At 39.8% G+C, this 20,989-nt stretch overlaps 1 protein-coding gene across 2 annotated transcripts in view; it reads left to right on the top strand.

The window, feature by feature from the left end:
* The window catches only part of GALNT1 (polypeptide N-acetylgalactosaminyltransferase 1), a 122,729-nt gene that overhangs the window by 97,911 nt on the left and 3,829 nt on the right, over positions 1-20,989 (top strand). Inside the window, exons 6-13 of one of the 2 annotated variants that reach the window (XM_047697123.1) lie at positions 1,552-1,759; positions 7,197-7,367; positions 9,454-9,571; positions 10,946-11,126; positions 12,395-12,534; positions 19,741-19,839; positions 20,301-20,435; positions 20,899-20,975. In XM_047697123.1, the coding sequence (XP_047553079.1) occupies positions 1,552-1,759; positions 7,197-7,367; positions 9,454-9,571; positions 10,946-11,126; positions 12,395-12,534; positions 19,741-19,839; positions 20,301-20,435; positions 20,899-20,955 (1,109 nt within the window). In that variant the 3' untranslated portion in view covers positions 20,956-20,975. The remainder of the gene's footprint in view (positions 1-1,551; positions 1,760-7,196; positions 7,368-9,453; positions 9,572-10,945; positions 11,127-12,394; positions 12,535-19,740; positions 19,840-20,300; positions 20,436-20,898; positions 20,976-20,989) is intronic. The other variant, XM_047697122.1, reaches the window with a different exon arrangement.

Here is a 20,989-nt window from a genome sequence, read left to right as displayed (position 1 = left end):
TGTGTGACTTTCATTGGTTCATTTTCGATTCTAAGTCTCAGATTTCTGTGTCTAAAATATGTGTAGTGACAGAGTCTCATAGCATTGCTGTTGTCAGGATTAAATGATATAAAATAGTTAACGAGCCTGGCATTGTGCCAAACAGACAGAAAATGATAGCTGCCATTGCAGAATCTTGCTCTTCTCCAGGATCGACATTCCCCTCGCCTTTTTATTCAGAATGGAGTTACAGCTCTCTGACCCTAAGATTTGGTTCATAAAATCACAGTGGTGACCTAGTAGGAGTTCTACTCCAGCTATTTTACAGATACTATTTTTAGCCCAAATTAATGAGGAAATACATTAGCAGAACTGGAAACAATCAGTAGTCTGGTATGGTGGGGTCATAGACCTTTCACTTTCAAATTTTCATATCCTGATTATTTCATTATTGAGTCATTCTGGTCTCACCAGTTCAAGCAGACAAGAAGCATGTCACTCCTATTTGTCTTTCTCTCTGCTCTACATAGGAAGCCCTTTGGATTCCCATGTTTAGTACTTAAGGAGACCCTTAATACATATATCATGCTCTCTGGGACTTTCCCCTTACGAGAATCCTATGGGACAGAGCTAGTCCTGGGAGTCCCAGCAGTTCTCTCTCAAGTTTTTCCTCCCCTAAAGAGATTATTCTCCTAACTGTCCTGTTGGGACTAGTTGGAAGGACATTTGACCATATTACCCTCAAAAACTTCTCTAGCAGAAATTCCACAAACTAACCTGAGCTGAAAAATTTTTTCTCTGTGTTGAGGAAGCTGAGCCTTTCCTGCTTTTTAAAGTCCGATACATACTTTGGAGGTAAGACTTCCTTGGCTCAGAGGCATAACCTCTATCTGAACACTCCAGGATAGATGCTGGTTTCACACAGCCCCTTCCTTTCCTTTTCCTTTTTCCCCCCTTTTCCTTCAATTGCACTTCCCTCTTAAAAACCTTTGTTACTTAGATCTACCTGTCTGTTAAGGAACTCTGTTTGGTCCAGCATTTCCCTTCTGAGCTTGACCTCACTTACTGCCTCCTGCGAGAGAACTACATAGTTTAAGACTGTGGTAGTCCATAAGACAGTGAGTCTCGGGTTGGATCTTGAAGAAATCCCACAACTGTCTGAGTTTTAACAGTTGTTGCATGTTCTGTTCCTTCTGTCTACAGAGGTCTGGAGTTAATGCTCTTCGGCTGCTTTCTTTCTACTCCTGATCTTTAAGCATGATTAGAAAAAGAAGAAGTGAGCTGGCACAGTTGCTTAGGGAACTGGGGACATATTTGTCTTTGATTAAGCCTGAGCCCAAAGGCTTTCTCCTAATTCTTCATGTAATAAGATAGAGGCAAATCTAGGAAATGGTATCAGGAGATAAAAAGGCTCCCTGTAGTGAAATAGGTTTATGAGTCAGGGAGCTTCACTAAAAGTGCTCAGTAAATAGTTGCTGAATGAATATTATGCATCAGAATTGCTTTATATCTGGGTAGCACCAGGTCAGTCTTTTCATGTCCTATTTTTGTTTTGTTTTATTAATTTTTCAGACTTCTTAAAAAGACCTCTGGAGAGTTACGTGAAAAAATTAAAAGTACCAGTTCATGTAATTCGAATGGAACAACGTTCTGGCTTGATCAGAGCTAGATTAAAAGGAGCTGCTGTGTCTAAAGGCCAAGTGATCACCTTCTTAGATGCTCACTGTGAATGTACAGTGGGATGGCTGGAGCCTCTCTTAGCCAGAATCAAACATGACAGGTAAGTTTCTCAGGTCTATACATTTGTTTTCAGTGTTTGTCCTAAATGGTATGATAAGCTGAAAAATTCTGAGTATATAAATAAATGCAAAAATAATTTCCTCTGAAGTTTCCTTTAAAATACCCATGAAGAACTCTAAACTAAAAGGGAAGATAATCACAAAGAAATGTTTGTAGTCTTGTTGATGAGGCTGGATTAAGAAACATGTTCAGATGTATACCTTATGCTCTATTTACTAAATGAGAGCAGAACAGAAGACATTGACCTCAGGAAACGTAAGATAAAACCCTTTATTGTCCCTGCTGTCTAAGGCTAATACTGGGGCAGGCAAGTTATCTCATCCCTGTCTCCTTCCTTACTGGGACTCTAGCCCTCAGCTTGATGCATGGCAAGAAGAAGAAGGCGGGTGGGGAGATACACAGTGCATCTTAAAGTGCTTCATATGTATATGGTATCATCTCTGATGATACAGGAAGAGCAGTGGGAGCAATGCATGCATTTTTCAAAGAATTACCTGCTGCTGGTCCCTGGCGTAGTTCTTGTGTATCCGGAGAGAAGCTAACTTCCATCTGCTAGACTTAACATTAGTTGAATTTCTTCTTGTCATTGCAGTTTGTGCCAGAACTGTCCGTGCCAACTTAGCATTAAGGTTTAGATTTTAGTAAGGTAAACTGTACTAGTTGAGTGAAACATGGCAAAAGCCACTGCATCTGTTCTGTTAGCAAATACTGGGACTACATTTCGCCCTTTCAGAGGTGAATAAATGGGGAAAACCAGTATTGGGGCAATAAGAAGGTACAGCAGCGTTAGGAAGAACAGTGCCTGAAGAAGGAAGAGACCATCTCTGTAAATTGTTTTCTAGGAGTAGTGCCTGACTGATTTGGGAAATCCTGGCTTGCATAAAACCACACGTGAGCAGGAGCCTGGGCCCAGGGAGAGAAAGCAGCAGTGTGAAGAAATGGCAGAAATGAAAGGGGGGATTGACTAAACTGAGAACCACAATTTCCAGTTCGGGCTGTATAGTAGATTAGGTGTCCTGACTTACATTTCCAACTGAAAGAGCTTAAATGCTGGATAAATTGTAAGACACATTTTTAAATGCATCACTGAGCTGGCACTGAAGTCAAGTTATGCAAACATCAAAGCAAAGTGAGATGAGTGAGTGGTCCAAACACTAAAATCAGCTCTCACTTGGAGAGGTTCTGCCAAACTTAGAGGACATAGAACCTCTCTGACTTGATAGACAAATGGGTGGAAAGGTAGGAGACAGGGTCTAGGCCCTGCCTGAGGCTGGAGAAGGAAGAGCAAACACCTGTGTAAAGCTAGGATCTTGTGCCTCTGTGTGAGTGAGAATGAGAAATACATCCTACCACATCAAAGAAAACTTTCCTGTTTCAACCTTGGTATGTGGTGGTGTCAGGGAAACAAGTCTCCCCTAAGAATTTATAAACAATATAGAAAAGGAGGGAAGCAACTCGACTCTTCATGAGACTAATATAACTTTGATATCAAAGCCAGAAAAGAAATATATGGAAAATTACCCAAACCCACTCATGAACACTAACAAAAAATCTCATAATACCAGAAAATTGAGTCCACTAGGAGGGAAAAATAATTATATAAAATACACACTCACACGTATCTAAATATATAATATATATAATGTAGATTTTATGTATTTATATGAGAGAGGGTTAGTGAGAGAGAGAGAGCGCAAGTGCAAACACTAGCCAGGGGAACAGTAGAGGGAGAGGGAGAAGCAGACCTCCGGCTGAGCAGGGAGCCCGATGCAGGGCTCGATTCTGGGACTCTGGGATCATGACCTGAGCTGAAGGCAGATGCTTAACTGAGCCACCCAGGCACCCCAAAATATTTTTATTTTTGTGTGAAAAATATGTAAAAGAACATATGACTAATTGGTTTAGTTTAATAATATAAAACCAGTTCACATAATACATTCTCATTAACATTTCTAAAACTGATTAAAACCCTATCATTAAAAATCTGTCATCACTTTAATAAATAGAAAACGTGTTCACTTGTGATTAAATTGAACATCCGAATGGAAATTTACTAATCTAAGGAAGGATGGCTTTTGAAAAAAGCTTTAGCTAGCAAACATCATATTAATAGAAAAAAGTTGATTTTTTTTTTTTGAGAGAAAGAGTACATGCAAGTGAGAGGGAGAGAGAGAATCCTAAGCAGACTCCATGTGCAGAGCCTGACAACAGGGCTTGATCTCATGACCCTGAGATCATGACCAGAGTTGAAATCAAAGAGTCCAATGCTTAACGGACTAAGCCACATAGCCCCACCCCAAAATATTTTCTAAAAGATATAGTGCATCCTTATGATGCCCTGAATTACTACTATTAGTTAGTATTATTAGAAGCCTTAAGTTTTATAGGAATATAAGAAATAAAAGGTGTAAAATAGAACAAGATGGGATCGGGAGGGAGACAAACCATAAGAGACTCTTAATCTCACAAAACAAACTGAGGGTTGCTGGGGAGAGGGTGGTTGGGTTATGGACATTTGGGAGGGTATGTGCTATGGGGAATGCTGTGAAGTGTGTAAACCTGGCGATTCACAGACCTGTACCCCTGGGGCCAATAATACATTGTATGTTAATAAGAAATAAAATAAAAAATTTTTAAAAAAAGAAAGGGTATAAGGATTACAAAGGAAAAGTACTGTCAATTGCGGATGGTGTGTTCTTTCTTTTTTTTTTTTTTTTTTTTTAAGATTTTATTTATTTGACAGAGAGACCCAGCGAGAGAGGGAACACAAGCAGAAGGAGTGGGAGAGGGAGAAGCAGGGCTTCCTGCAGAGCAGGGAGCCCATGTGGGGCTCAATCCCAGGACCTGGGATCATGACCTGAGCCGAAGGCAGACGCTTAATGACTGAGCTACCCAGGCACCCCCAGATGATGTGTTCCTTTTTTTTTTTTTTTTTAAGATTTATTTATTTATTTATTTGACAGACAGAGATCACAGGTAGGCAGAGAGGCAGGCAGAGAGAGAGAGGAGGAAGCAGGCTCCCTGCCGAGCAGAGAGCCCGATGCGGGGCTCGATCCCAGGACCCTGGGATCATGACCTGAGCCGAAGGCAGAGGCTTTAACCCACTGAGCCACCCAGGCGCCCCAGATGATGTGTTCTTAATGGAAAAAAGTCTTACACAAAACAGTAGAGATAATAATTTAGCAGTGTTGCCAAATATAAGGTCTTTATAGAAAAGCTTTCTCCACAACAGCAAAGAATAGTTAGAAAATACGATGTAAAAAGAAAAAAGGAATGATCCCATTTATAATAGCAGTAGAAATCAAAAGCTATAATTAGGAATATGTTTAACAAAATACCCATAGGGGCACCTGGGAGGCTCAGTCAGTTGGATGTCTGACTTTGGCTTAGGTCATGATCTCAGGGTCCAGGGATAGAGCCCTGCATCGGGCTCTGTGCTCAGTGGGGAGTCTGTTTGTCCCTCTCCCTCTGCCCTCCCACTCCTGTGCTCACAGGGTCTCTCAAATAATATTTTTAAAAATCCATAAAATAGAACACTTTTGAAATTTACTAGAAGATAATCTAAGTAGAGAAGAGGATGATATTCATGGATAGAAAAGTAAAAATAACTGTTATCCCCACATTGAACTATAAATTCAGTGCATTTCCAGTTGCAGTCTCAACAGAATGTTCTTGGAGGAACTGGCTGGTTCTGTTATGTGGAAATGCATATTTTTTAAAAAATCTGAGAAAATGTATGTACCCATGCCTAGACCATAAGAAACATTCAATAAACATCTGTTATTATAAAAAAAAATAGCTAAGATATCCTTGAAGAAGAAGAGTCACATACAACAGAGCTGGCGCACTACCAGATACCAAGATTTATTTTGAGGCTATCTTAATTGTGGCAGTGACCTAGTGATGCAGGAATTCACAAATAGACTAGTGAAACAGTAATGTCTAGAAACCATCCCATGTTTGTATGGAAACTTGACTTATGACAGAGAAGACATTGATAATTACCACAGAGGAAAAAAAAGACCATCAAATAAATCATGCTGGAATAATTGGTTATCTGTAAGGAAAATAAATGTAGTTGGACACTTACTGTGTATCATACCAAAATCAACTCCATAAGGACTAAAGACTTAAATATGAAAAGCAAAAATATAATCCTCTTTAAGACGGCATAGGAGAATATCTTTATGATTTTGGTGTAGGGAAAGATTCCTTAAACACTACAGGAAAGATGAAGATGGTGCGGATGGGGAAGATGGCAAAGGTTACATACTCCAGAATGGGACTGCCAGGGACTCTATGTGGTGCACCTTTCCTAGGAAGGAGCTATGGTCATGTGGAAGTTTTTTCAGGTTTATAAAAAATATCACAATACCAACAGGAAAAGTTTTTAATATCTGGGGGAATCAGACAATTTGTATGAATAGATACAACCCTGCAGGGGAAATATCCTTTCTAATAACTAGAAAATAAAAAATTTTAAATTGTAAGATACTATTTAACATTATATTGGCAAAAAAATGTAAGAAAATATCATCCAAAGTCGATAGCTTTATAAAGAAGCTGCAGGGAGAAATATACACATATACCTATGTATATGGAAAGTGGTAAAGATTGAGTGTTACAGAAAAAGTTCATTCCGTTAATTCAGTAAACCCATTCCTATCTTAAAAGCAAAATACTGATTATATGAACATTTGCACTTAGTATTTTATCTTTTTATTTTTTTGAAAAAAGTATTTTATTTTTTATGATTATGTTCAATTAGCTGGCATATATAGTACATCATTCGTTTTTGATGTAGTATTCGGTGATTCATTAGTTGCATGTAACACCCAGTGCTTGTAGTTTTAATAGTAAAAAACTGTAAGGAACACAAATATCCAAGAATTTATTAAGAAAACTTACCTTAAAATGATTAAATATATAATCATTTGAAACTATTACTTCTGAAAACTGGAAATATTTGAAGTGTTTTTACATGTGGCAAATACATAAAAGTATGAATGAAAAGGGAATGGAAGATTATCAACAGTTGCAAGTGTGATAAGTAATGATGCTAACTTAAGGGTACCTGGGTGTCCCAGTCAGTTAAGTGTCCAAATGTTGGGTTCAGCTTGGGTCATGAGAATGAGCCTGGCATCGTGCTCAGCTCAGAGTCCTCTTAGGGCTGTCTCTCTCCCCCCCATCCCTCTCCCTCCCTCCTTCCCTCTCTCTTTCTCTCTCTCACACACACCAAAAAAAAAATAATTATGCTAACTTAGTAGGATACAGCAGGAAATTTTTCCACCATTGCTTTTAACATTGTAGAATGTACTTTTATTTTAAAAGCACTTAGCATGTAATTATAATATAGTTGTTATGCTGTCCCTCAAAAAGGAAAGTGAAGCTTTTTTCATGTGCTTTTTTAATTTTAGGAAAACAGTGGTCTGTCCTATCATTGATGTGATCAGTGATGATACTTTTGAGTACATGGCAGGCTCTGATATGACCTATGGTGGCTTCAACTGGAAGCTTAATTTCCGCTGGTATCCAGTTCCCCAAAGAGAGATGGACCGAAGGAAAGGTGATCGGACTCTTCCTGTCAGGTAACTACTTTGTCAGACATTTTCTCTAAGGTGTTATCGATAGGGAACAGTGGAGCTTTGGGAATCGTATCAAAAGGATTCTAAGTATATTTTGAGAGACATGAGACACTTGAGTACCATATATGTAAAGAGCCACACAGACATTATTATATTAAAGAGGGCTTTCTCCTCTGATCCATTAATAAAACTGGGATTTTTCATTTATATAAATCTAGTGCATCTGGAAAGTGATGGTCACATGCATAAGTTCTTTTATTCCTATATGAACAACATTTTGCAAATCTGTCAGATTTGTGCTTTCAGTTGTTAAGGATAATAATATTTAACTTTAAATCCAATTATCCCTGAATTAATTTAAGTGTAATTGTAATGTGAAAATATTACCTAAAAGTGGGTCATAGCTCCAAACAAAATACAAGCTTGTAAATTCAGACTTGTACCATCTGGATGGTAGTTACTGACTGATGAGGTTAGAAAAGCATGTTTCAAATATAAAAATAACCAGAATTGACAGAAGTATAAAAAAAGATTGCCGTGAACACATTCTGATTTTTCCCCTGTTTTATACTTGGTCATCTATAGATTTTTTTTCAGAAAGGGGTAAGAATCTTGATGTTATTCAGAGCCTTGAAATCGAGACCATGAGTCTCTGAGCCACCCTGGGATTCGTCAGGGCAGCATCAGTTTGCTGCCGCTGTCAACACTGAGAGCCCGTCAGGGCCAGGCCTTAGCTTTCTTCCCTCCCGGGCTTCTCAGGCCTGCTTTCCCTTGCACTTGGGTCCTGTTCTGGCAAAGCTAAGGAGAATTTCATTAATTCTGTATTAAGTCCTTTCCTATAGCAAAGGTACTTGTCCACAGTTTTGCTGACAATTCAAATAACCACCTAAATCAGGAGTTCCTGAGCATTCCATAGACGGTGGGCTTCTTTGAGAAATCTGATAAAAGCTAGGAGTCTTTTCTAATAGGGGAAAGTGTACATGCACAAACAGCGGGTTGAGCATACAATTCTAAGAAATGTAGAGATTTCTCAAAACCTAGGTCAAGAAACCCTGGTACTACATGGTAACTCTGGGTGTTGGCCTGTTTCCTCTGATTTCTAACATAGTAGACTTCTCATTTTTTTTTCTCTTCTAAAATCGAAGTATGTCCTAACTTTTATGTGGAAATGACTGTCCTGGAAAGGCACGTGCCGCAGCTCTTCTACAGCATGGAATCCGTCTGTTTTTAGGGCATGGAGTTGGAAGTGACAATTTATCCTGAAGTGTGATCACCATTGTCTCCTCTGTCCCTGGAACTTGTTTTCTTCTAGTTGGAGTCCATTTTTCTCCATGCTCATCCTTCATGGAAATCAATTGGTTGATTGATACTCATTTATATCAGTCCTCCTTTGTTATCATTTCTCTGCTTAATTCCGCCTGTTTGCACCCACTCTACATCACTGGGCCATGTTCTGATGAATTGGGCCCCTCTTCTGCAGAGAATGAACCATTCTTGGTCTGGCTAACAGTCCCCTTAGGAGTGACTGATTGTATTCTCTATTTCTCATCTACTAGGAAAAGGATGTCAGTGTTTTCATCCTATGTAATCTACCTCCTTGCAGTATTTGCCTCACTTTAGAACCTGGTATATTAGAGCTGCTAACATAAATCTAGTTGGCTATCTAGTCAGTATAGTTAGTTAATATAGTCAGTGTAGTTGCTAGGGACTATGGGAAGATACCCAGTCAGATGGAGAGAATTATGATAACTAACTTCTGTTTAAGGAGTTTCAGATGGAAGCTTGGTCAGGACCTATGGACCCAGAAAGGTACTGAAAGCAGGAGAGGCCTTGGGATGGGGCAGAGAAAGCTCTCAGGGCACAAGCTGTGACAGAGGGTAGGCCCAACAGTCAGCATGTCTGAAGACCAAATAGCATAGCAGAAAAACACAGAAAATCCTTAGGTCCCTATGAAAGTTTCTGAAGAGTATAAGATACAGCATTTGTTCTCTAGTTATGAACAGTTAATGAAACTACTTTTAAAAATAAAAACTGATTGTAAATTTTAAATTCTTAAAATTAACAGCATAGTATTATGATTGAATTTCAGAACACCTACAATGGCAGGAGGCCTTTTTTCAATAGACAGAGATTACTTTCAGGAAATTGGAACATACGATGCCGGAATGGATATTTGGGGAGGAGAAAACCTAGAAATTTCCTTTAGGGTAAGTTCCTTTTGGGAAAAAAATAATCTTTTATTTAACCTTAAATATAGATATACTTTAATTATTCATATTATGTAGCTCTAAATAAAAATTGAATTTAGTGTGAGTTTTGTCAGACTTCAAAAACCTCAGTTCATAAAAATTTCGTGTTACTATTAAGGTTCCTTATAAACAGTATTTTAAGCCAATAAATCAGTGATCTTAATAGTTAAACTGTAAAACTTACACAAGATTCCCTAGTTGTTTTGAATTCCTGTTATTTTCAAGGAAGTAATTCAAGCTCTAAAAATAAAAAACAATATGTAGTTTCTATATGCTACTATGGTACTTGACTGCCAAAAACATAATTTCACTTTCTGTAATATGCTTTGTCCTTCTGTTGTGAAAATTATTCTTGCTTACATAAAACCTGGTCACTTTACCGGCTTTACATTTTTCAATAGAAAAAGGCAAAAGAATTCTGTAATTGCTCTAACTTAATTTAACCCAGTCAACCTTATATAAAACTCTTAAGTATTTCACATTAACTAAAATCAACATGTTAAGTGACTGCGTATTTCTGAAATAATCATCCTGAAACACACAACTTACAGTGGAAACCACATCGAACTACACTGTAACCTAAACCAGCTACCTCACTTCATTCTTAATGGATTACTTTGCTCTCTTAGAAAAGGAGAGGTTTGGACTCTAGATCATCTTAGAAATCCCATCCAGCCATATCACTTTGTGATCCTGGGAGAACTTTAAAGTAGAGACACTGAATATTTAACAGAATCAGAACTTCTCAAAATCTGTTTCAATGATAAATAACAGATTTTTGACTTACAGAAAAATGCATTTTGAAAGGAGCAGAAGGATAATTTCATTAAACTAAGAATATGAACCCAAACTTGATCCCTCTTTTACCCATTTTTAGTTTTTATTCTCATGAGGATGACAGTATCCTGTCACGGTCCAAGTGAATAACTCATGAGAGATCCAGTTTAGATTTCTAGGATCTGTTTATTGTACAGGCTATGACAAGTTTGGAAAAGGAGGAACAGATAGGACTCTGGCTGAATAAGCCATGGTCAAAACTATGTCCTCACTGTCATGGTCATGACTATGAGCCATGCATATACTACAGAAAAAATTTAAACTTGAATTTAAACTTAGGGGCACTTGAGTGGCTCATTTGATTAAGTGTCTGCCTTCGGCTCAAGTCATGATTCCAGGGTCGTGGGATCAAGCCCTGTAGTGGGCTCCCTGATGCTCAGCAGGAAGTCTGCTTCTCCCTCCCCCACTCCCCCTGCTTGTGTTCCTCTCTCGCTGTGTCTCTGTCAAATAAATAAAAATCTTAAAAATAAATAAATAAACCATCATTGTTTTCAGATCTGGCAATGTGGAGGGACTTTAGAGATCGTCACCTGCTCACATGTTGGACATGTGTTTCGGAAAGCCACACCTTACACGTTTCCAGGAGGCACAGGACAGATTATCAATAAAAATAACAGACGACTTGCAGAAGTGTGGATGGATGAGTTCAAGAATTTCTTCTATATAATTTCTCCAGGTTAGCATTTTGCATTAGAGATATAAGACTAGGGGCGCCTGGGTAGCTCAGTGGGTTGAGCCTCTGCCTTCAGGTCATGATCCCAGGGTCCTGGGATCGAGCCCCATATCAGGCTCTCTGCTCAGTGGGGAGACTGCTTCTCCCTCTCTCTCTGCCTCTCTGCCTACTTCTGCTTACTTGTGATTTCTCTCTCTGTCAAATAAATAAATAAATTATCTTAAAAAAAAAAAAGACAAGACTAGAACTTTCTTGTCCCTGACCCTAATGCATCTTAGAAGAAGTAAGAAGGGGGTAGAAAAGCTTTGAGAAGAGGCCAAGCACCAACCTCATAGGGTTGTCATAAGGAAGAAATGAAACCACACACAGTATACAGAGTGCCCAGCACAGTGCCTGCTGTGTTAATAACAGTAAGCTGTCCGGGCCTGTATTGCAGACGTTACTGTGAGCCCAGGTGTTACAAGTGTTCTTTTTTATTTTTAACCTAATTGTAATGTGGAACATTTATATGAGAATTCGAGTCTCTCAGGGCCAGTGCAGAGCACAGTAGCACGCCTCATGGGACTTCTGTCCAGGAACTTCTCTGCCATTCAGGGTGTTGTGGAACAGTGGTTCCATCAGCCCTAAGTCTTCCTGACATTGTTAGCATTCCAGCCTCGTTTTTTCATTACCACAATACCGTCAAGTCACAGTTCACACACCAGTGAGTTCTGCGAGAGAAACCTTCCCGAAAACAGTTGCTCTGCTTAATATTTGGGCCAAAGAGATCTTGATTCTTGTTTTTGCCTTCACATATGTGAAAGTCTTCTGAGCCTATGAAAAGTTACATTTGTGTGTAATACAAGCATTGTATTTAATTCTCACAGAAATTTAATTTTTCGGGACATCTGGATAGCTCAGTCAGTTGAGCATCCATCTTCAGCTCAGGTCATGATCCCACAGTCCTGGGATCAAGTCCTGTATTGGGCTTCCTGCTTGGCAGAGACCCTGCTGCTCCCCCTGCTTGTACGCATGCATTTTCTCTCTATTGCTCCCTGACAAAATCTTTTTTAAAAATTAATTTTTTTTTTTGAAAAAAATAAAACACATGTAAATATATTTCCTTATTTTTTATTTTGGACAGTGGATTTATGGTATATGACTTCTATAGTCACATCACCAAAATGGTACCCCTTTTCCCATTTGCCTGGCTTGTTAAATGCAATGTTTAAATATAAATGTGTTACTTAATAGAATATGAATAATTCAGAGTCAATTATTTCTTTGAACAGGTGTTACAAAGGTAGATTATGGAGATATATCATCAAGACTTGGTTTAAGACACAAACTACAATGCAAACCTTTCTCCTGGTACCTAGAGAATATTTATCCTGATTCCCAGATTCCACGTCACTATTTCTCTTTGGGAGAGGTAAAATACATATTTTCTATGTGGTTATTTATGTTCTCATTCATCAAAAGCAGTGGAGGTTAAACATCCAACAAGGGAATCACTTCATACTAAAATTACATAACTTCAAGTGTGAGAAAGTTCCTGTCGGTTAACACCGTCTACCTCCTAATTTGAAATCTTGATTTTTTGTCATGTTGCAGTTTACTAAAATAAGAATGTTCTGCTCCTAACTTTACAGAGTTGGACTCTTATTTCAATATTTGTGTGTGTTCTGCAGACTTCTTATTTTAACAAACTGACCCATTTAGTTGAAAGCATACATTCCTAAAGATAATGTCCTGGTGTTAATTAACCTGAAATGAAAGAAGTAAAGATAAATTGTGAAGAACTGACAAGGAAGGTTGGAAGACCATATATAATGTAAGTCATAGCAGCAAATGATATGTGTGGAGAGGGCCACAGCAGGCCTCATCCCAGGGCTGAACCTTCCTGACACTCCACTCCATAGGAGGCTGCCACTTCTTCAGTCTTCTCGTGCATTCAACAAATATTCGAGTATCTACTGTAGATACTACCTTACATACAAGGAATACAGCAGGGAATAAAGTCTCTGCTCTTGTGAGCCTTGTAGTCTGTGGAGGAAGCCAGGTATTTAAAGTACACAGTATAGCAGGCAGTACTAAGGGCAAAGGAGAATGAGAATGGCTGGCGGGCTTGAGTATTGCTGCTGTTTTTGTTGGGGCACTCGAAAAAGGCCCCTCGTAGGAGTTTTGATTTTGAGCAGAAATTTAAAGAAGTGAATGAGGAAGTCATATGAATTCCTGGGGAAAGAGCATTCCAGGTCCAGGGAAAAACAAGTACAAAGGCCCTAAGATAAGAGTGTACTTAGCGCGTTCCAGAAACAGCAGAGGCCTGTTGTCTGAAATGGGATGAACAGGGGTGGGGAGGGTAGTAGAAGATGAGGTCAAAACATACCGAAGGTGAGATAACATAGAGCTGGTAGGCCACAGTAAGTACATTATGTTTTATTCTGAGGATGGGAAGGCAGAGAGAGCCAAGCAAACCTTCACTGGGAAAGGAACAGATTGCTATATTGAGCAAAACTATGAGGGGACAAGAGTAGAGCTGGAGTTGGAGTCTTGGTGAAAGGAAAGAGTAGTGAAGGACTCTGTTAAGATTTTCGCCTGAGATACTAGGAAGGAAAGTTGGCATTATCAAGATAGGAAGGCTTGTGGAGAAGGCGCAGGGACATTCAGCTATGCAGTTTGGGACATGTTAAATTGGATCCATGTAAAGATACAGGGTAGGTCATTGCATTTACAAATCTTCAGTCTGAATGAGAGATTGGGGCTGGAGATCTGAAGTTAGGGACTGTCAATATATGAAACAAAACTGCATGAGATCGCCTTGGGAAGACCAAGCGTAGCTGGAGAAGAGGGGGGAGGAATGAGGATCGAGCCATAGGAAACTCCACAATGTAGAATTTATGAAATGAGAGGGAATTAGCCAAAAAGATTTAGAGAAGAGTGGCCACTGAAATAGAACCAAGAGAGTGGTGTCCCAGAGACTAAGTGAAAGATGTGTTTCAGGAAAGAGGAAGTGGTTGGTTGTTGAGAAAGACTAGAGCAGAGAACTGGCCATTGGACTGGCAAAGGAGAAGTTGTCATTAGGCACCATCTCACTGTGTCCATAGGGTTCCTGTGGAGATGGGTAGGGACAAAACCCTAATGGCTTCAAGGAAGTGGAGATCATGATCGTGGCAAGTCTTGTAAGAAATTTTGTTTAAAGGAGAGCAGAGAAATGGTTGGTAGCTAAAGGGAAATATGGAGGAAAGGGGGGGGTTGTTTGCTAAAAAAGAGCCATTGATTGTAGGAGTCATGTTTTGTAGATGGTCACGGTGGGGGACAGGATGAGAAGGCAGGGCACCCATTGAAATAGGAAGGAAGGTGGAGAGAGTGGCGACAAATGTTAGGGTCAGTTGAATTGAGGGTAGAAGCAGGAAGTTTGTGGTGGAAGTATGAGGAAGCTCTTCTGATTCTTCTGTTTCCTTATTGAACAGAAGATTGTCAGTTGAAAATGAAGAGAGGGTATTGATTTGGGGGTGCAGGTAGGGAACGAGGAAGAGATGTAGAGTAGGGTGCAGAGAGCAAATACGTTACACAGGGGAGCCCAGGCACTGATAGTGGTGAGTCAGAGTGAAACTATTCAGCCCATGCCAGGGTGAGTGAGTACAGGTTACTGTTCACCCTTAGTTGTTACTGAGGCTACTTCAGGCTTGACTCGAGCGCCTCTGAACTTTGTTCTCATTTAAGAAATTCATCTTCGGGGCGCCTGGGTGGCTCAGCGGGTTGAGCCGCTGCCTTCGGCTCAGGTCATGATCTCAGGGTCCTGGGATCGAGCCCCGCATCGGGCTTTCTGCTCAGAAGCCTGCTTCTTCCTCTCTCTCTGCCTGCCTCTCTGCCTACTTGTGATCTCTCTCTGTCAAATGAATAAATAAAATCTTTAAAAAAAAAAAAAAAGAAAGAAATTCATCCTCAAGCAGATGAGGAGTATGCTGAGTTTCTTGCTTCATTAATGAGACTGTTGTTCCCTTTGTTGTAGCCACATTCCAGTCAAGGGGGGTTGTGTGTGGGGGGGTGAATATTGGCCATCAAAATTTTCAGTGTACCATGGAATGTATATGGGGGATGTACCATGGGAAGATTTATAGCAGTTGCTCCTGTAATTTGCCTTTTTTTAAATTTATTTAAATTTTACTTAGTTAACCTACAGTGCAATATTGGTTTCTGGAGTAGAATTCGGTGATTCGTTATTTACATACAATACCCAGTGCCCATCACAAGAAGTGCTTTCAATACCCATCACCCATCTAGCCCGTCTCCCTGCCCACCTCCCTCCATCACCCTTCAGTTTGTTCTTTATCATTAAGAGTCTCTTGTGGTTTGTTTCCCTCTCCTCATGTTCATCTGTTTTGTTTCTTAAATTCCACATGAGTGAGATCCTGTGGTATTTGTCTTTCTCTGACTTATTTCGTAGAGCATAATACACTCTAGGTCCATTCACGTTGTTGCAAATGGCAAGATTTCATTCTTTTTGATGGCTAATATTCCAGTGCATGCACGTGTGCGTGCACGCACACACACACGCACACACAATCTTTATCCATTCATTAGTCAGTGGACATTTGCTATTTGAGCTCTCTCCATAGTTTGACTATTGATAATGCTGTTGTAAACATTGGGGTGCATGTATCCCTTTGAATCTATTTTTGTTTCCTTTAGGTAAATATCTGGTAGTGTAATTGCTGAATCATAAGACAGTTGTATTTTTAACTTTTTGAGGAACCTTCATACTGTTCTCCAGACTGACTACACCAGTTTGCATTCTCACCAGCAGTGTAAGAGTGTTCCCCTTTCTCCACATCCTCTCCAACACCAGTTTCTTGTGTTGTTAATTTTAGCCATTCTGACAGGTGTGAGGTGGTATCTCATTGTGGCTCTGATTTTCCTTGATGATGAGTGACGTTGGGTATCTTTTCATGTATCTTTTAGCCATCTGGATATCTCCTTTGGAAAAGTGTCTTTTCCTGTCTTCTGTCCATCTCTTTTTTTTCCCCCCCAGCCTCTAAGGTCTTCTCATTTCTTAACTGGATTATTTGGGTTTTTGGATGTTGAATTTCATAAGTTCTTTATAGATTTTTGGATACTGACCCTTTATCACGTATGTTATTTGCAGATATCTTCTCTCATCCCATAGGCTACCTTTTTAGTTGTGTTGATTGCTTCCTTCGCTGTGCAGAAGCTTTTTATCTTGAAGTCCCAATAGTTCATTTTTGCTTTTGTTTTCCTTCTCTCTGGCAACGTGTCTGGTAAGAAGTTGCTACAGCTAAAGTCAGAGAGGTTTCTGCCTGTGTTATCCTCTAGGATTTTGATAGTTTCCTGCCTCACGTTTAGAAATGGATGAAAGCATCCGTTTTGAATTTTTGTGTGTCGTATAAGAAAGTGGTCCATTTTCATTCTTCTGCATGTTGCTGTGCAGTTTTCCCATCACCATTTTTGAAGAGACTGTTTTTTCCATTGGATATTCTTTCCTGTTTTATTAAAGATTAGTTGACCATATAGTTGTGAGTATACCTCGCCTTTAGAATAGAGAAGGGGTTGTTTTTTCCCCTTGAACTGACCCAATTTTGGATAATACCTAGGCATTGTTTGCTGGGCCAGAATACAGGTGTATTACAAAGAGCCACTTTTCCAACCCACAGTAGATGATTGCCAAGGCAAGTTTGTTCTTTACCTGCCTCTTAACAGCTGGCTTTTTAAAAACAGATTTTACCATCCATGGCCTGCTTGTCACTGCCTTTTTAACAAAGCAGATGGTCCTAAGCTTGTTTGCCCTTAAGATCAGGCCATCCTATGCAGTTGCTCTAACTTTTGGGGTTGGGGTCTTTCTTAAGCACCCACCCTAGTGCAGCTGGGGATCCCATGCTGGGATCATAACTCCAGCTACATGAGCTTTACTGTGCTAAAAACTGGAATTTAGACTTTTGGGGATCTTTTGTCATACATCAAAAGTCTGGAGAAGCCTGAGATCCTAGGATTTTAGAGTAAAAGGGAATGAGAGGGTGGAGTTTAGTCTCTACCTTCACTAAGTCTGACTCTCATAGCTCCTGTAGGACCTGGAACTGAGTAGATGTGTTTCTTTGTGATATCTAATAACTGTTAATCAAGGCGATAAATAAAAGAAACAACCAAAGAAACCAAATAAGTCAGACCTTTTGACAGCTTAGCCAGTCTTACGGACTAACCCATAGCTTCTCTAGGCAGATCTGACAACCCTAAGATACAGTGAGCATGAACTCTGTCAGGTGCCGGTCTGAGTGCTTTACAAACACTAACTCCTGTTATCTTCAAACCAGCACTATGAAATACAGGTGGTATTATCCCTACTTGACAGTAAGGAAACAGGCATACCTAAATGGTTTGAACAACATCCTCAGGTCACAGCTGCGAAATGGAAGATGTGGAATTTGAACATAGACAATATGGCTTGAGAGCTTGTGCTCATAACCATTAACACCCATACTCTTTCTCATATCCAACCAATATTTCTCTTATGGCAGAGAGGGGAAAAGTGAATCCAGATTCTGTTATACGAGATTCCAAAAATTCTTTAATTGCTTATATTGTTCCACCTTCTGGAGGAGACTGAGCAAAAACTAAAAAACCTGGGCTCTGGGTTCCTGCCTGTTCCCAGGAATGAGTGTGTTCACAGTTATTTTCAACTTCCATATTGTAATGATAGATGTAATGATAGATGAGTTGCTGAATGTGTGGATAAGGAAGAAAACCTGACATTTATCCTGGGCCTACTACATGTCAGTTTCTGTTAGGCTTCTGCATGTGTTACCTTACTGAGCGCCCTTGGCAAACCTGAGAGAGATTGGTACCCCTGTTACACAGATGAGAAACTGAGGTTCTTACAGCTTTCCCAGTTGTATTCTAAAGAATACTGAGGTCTAATGTCCCCCAGGGTGCTCGACTAGAAAGGCAGGGGATGGGGGAGGAGGGAGTAGATTTTGTGATCAGAAATGTTTGGGAAATACTGCTTTTTATATCTTAACATCCTTCTCTACCACCCGTCCTCACCCCTACCAAAAGTCACGGTATAGTAAACTGCTTTGAGAAGTCCTTCAGCAAAGAAACCTATTTAAATCTGTTTAACCCAGTAATTTTTAGACACATTTGATCACAAAACCCCCTTGTATAGTGGCACATAGGTCAACGCTTGGCTGGATGATTTTGTTCAGATCATGGTTCTGGGAGTTACCGTCTTAGAGTGCAGACTGGTCACAGTCTCATAGCTAGTAATGCTAGAGTAGGGAGAGAAGCCCACATCTGCATGTCCCCATACCCCAAACTTTCACTCCTGCCCACCTGCCTCAGAAATGCACCCCTTTCCCCCCGACCACTGTATTTCAGATGTTGCTGTGATCCAAGTGGAAAGCTCCCTATTTCCTGTTTTCCTCACCCGTTGTACATGGTGCCTGGGACCATTTTGGTTTGGCTCCTTGGCAAGCCTGGCTCTGTAAAGAAAGATGTGTTACTCAGACATAAACAAATCCTATAAAAAGGACCATTAGCCTGCTAACTTTCCTCCTGGAAACAATTTAGATCCATTAAGATTTCTTCTAATTCCAGAAAGTATGAACCGGAAGTGGGCACTTTTCTGTGCCTTTCACAGAGGGATAAGGATGTGGTAACTTGGCTTCATTAGCGTGTGTGCACATTGTTTCCCATCACTGACAAGGAGTCCCTCTCAAACCATGGAAAACTTTAGCCTTTGTGTCCGCATCTATCCTACACATCCAGTGTGGTAGCTGCTTGCCACCAGTGGCTGTATTTAAATGAACTAAAATTAAATAAAATTTGAAAGTCAGTTCCTCAGTCACTAGCCAGATATTTAGTGTCCAATAGCAAGAAGTAAAAGAAGAAATATAATAAAGTACTCAATAGCCACACAGGCTAGTAGCTACCATGTTGGATGGCACAAGTAGAGAACACTTCCATCGTCAACGAAAGTTCTACCAGACAGCACTGGAGACATTAACGCAAACAGCCAATACAGGAGGTTGTCCGCCTTATCATTTGACACATTTCTCCCTGCCCAGGCCCTGAGTTGAGGTAACCACATTGCTTGCCAAATCCACTTTAAAACAAACTTATAATTACTGTATGCCCTCTGTAATCCTCATTACTCTCAAATAATTCAGGTGCGTCCTAGAAGAGCTTTCACAGGGAAATACTGTATCAGGGTTCCAGACCATCCTGTCAGTAGTTACTCTCCTGCCAGGTTAAGGGGAACGTCAGGACCGTATTTATGTTTAGGAGTATCTACTCTAACGAGGAAATCTCCCCTCTTCCTACATCCAGTCTTTTAGTTTAAGGATCCCTGATAATTTAGAATCTCGGTTTCATTAGACATCCTGATGATTACCAAATATCTTACCCAAGAGGACGTCTCTTACCTCGACAGTCATCAAGATGGAACTTGGAATGTGAGGAAGCTAGAAGGATTGATAGTGCAGCAAGGCCACTGAGCATTCTGCTGTTGGTCCGGTCCACTCTGTGTGTTTGTAGTGGAAACTTCGGACCTTACTGTGCATATGTATCTGTGTGTTTGTCTAGTTTACCTCTAACTTCCTCTGTTTTCATTATTGTCCCATAGATACGAAATGTGGAAACAAATCAGTGTCTAGATAACATGGCCAGAAAAGAGAATGAAAAAGTTGGAATTTTTAACTGTCATGGTATGGGAGGTAACCAGGTGAGTATTTTAGTAAAGCTTTAAAAGGAATACTTTTTGGATTTATTTTAATCTTATGCCCCTTTTATCTCATTACATCATTCGGGAAATATTTTCTTACCTATGAAGAGACAATAATAAAGACCTTTTAGGAGAAGGGAGCTTTTAATCTAATGATTATTTTTAAACGAAACATTTGTAAAAGGCCGCTTTGTGAGAACTATATTTACATTGCTGTGCATGAGATTTACTTTGCCCTTTTTAGTCAAACAGATGACAGCTCTTGACAATACACTCAGTGTATACAGAGAGCTCAAGGTCATTTTTTCTTTCCTCTGTGCAAAATTAGCGGTAGCTTTTCTGAGTCATTCTCCTAATACCACATTACTCAAGTTCAAAAAAATCTTGAAATATTTTTTTTCTTCCAGATTATTGGCTGCTTTCTTTTAGTGTTAAAGCTTATATGTGTGCCTCTTTTTCAGGTTTTCTCTTATACTGCCAACAAAGAAATTAGAACAGATGACCTTTGCTTAGATGTCTCTAAACTTAATGGCCCAGTCACAATGCTCAAATGCCACCACCTAAAAGGCAACCAACTTTGGGAGTATGATTCAGTGGTAAGTTAACCAATTGCATATAGGAGTGAAATTAAGTGTGTTCTGTAGCTAGAAGAAGGAATTCTTTATAGTGGAAAGAATTTAATTCTTAGAGTTTGAATATGTATCAAATTGTTCTTACGCTCTAAAAATGGACAGATGGTGGCACGCCTGGGTGTCTCAGTAGGTTAAGCATCTGCCTTTGGCTCAGGTCATGATCCCAGGGTCCTGAGATTGAGCCCCGCATCAGGCCCTCTGCTCAGCGGGGAGCCTGCTTTCCTTCCTCTCTGCCTGCCTCTCTGCCTACTTGTGATTGCTCTCTGTCAAATAAATAAAATCTTAAAAAAATAAATTTTTAAAAAGTGGACAGATGGGAAAAACAACCCAAGTAAAAGAGACATATAATCTCCCCAGTAATTGGCCTTGCCTCCAGCTCTGGTCCTTGTTGCCACTATAGCCACTCTTTCTTCTGTCTGTCCTCAAGCTCTGTTGTCTTGTGTGGGAGAAATGGAGCCAGGAGGAGGCTGTTTTAAATTACTGAATTAAACACTTAAGTAAGAGGTGAGCTTTAAATA

This window comes from Lutra lutra, chromosome 12, assembly GCF_902655055.1.
Source record: "Lutra lutra chromosome 12, mLutLut1.2, whole genome shotgun sequence".
NCBI lineage: Eukaryota > Metazoa > Chordata > Mammalia > Carnivora > Mustelidae > Lutra > Lutra lutra.
The sequence above is the reverse complement of the archived record's forward strand: the minus strand, read 5'-3'. Positions and strand labels throughout refer to the sequence as shown.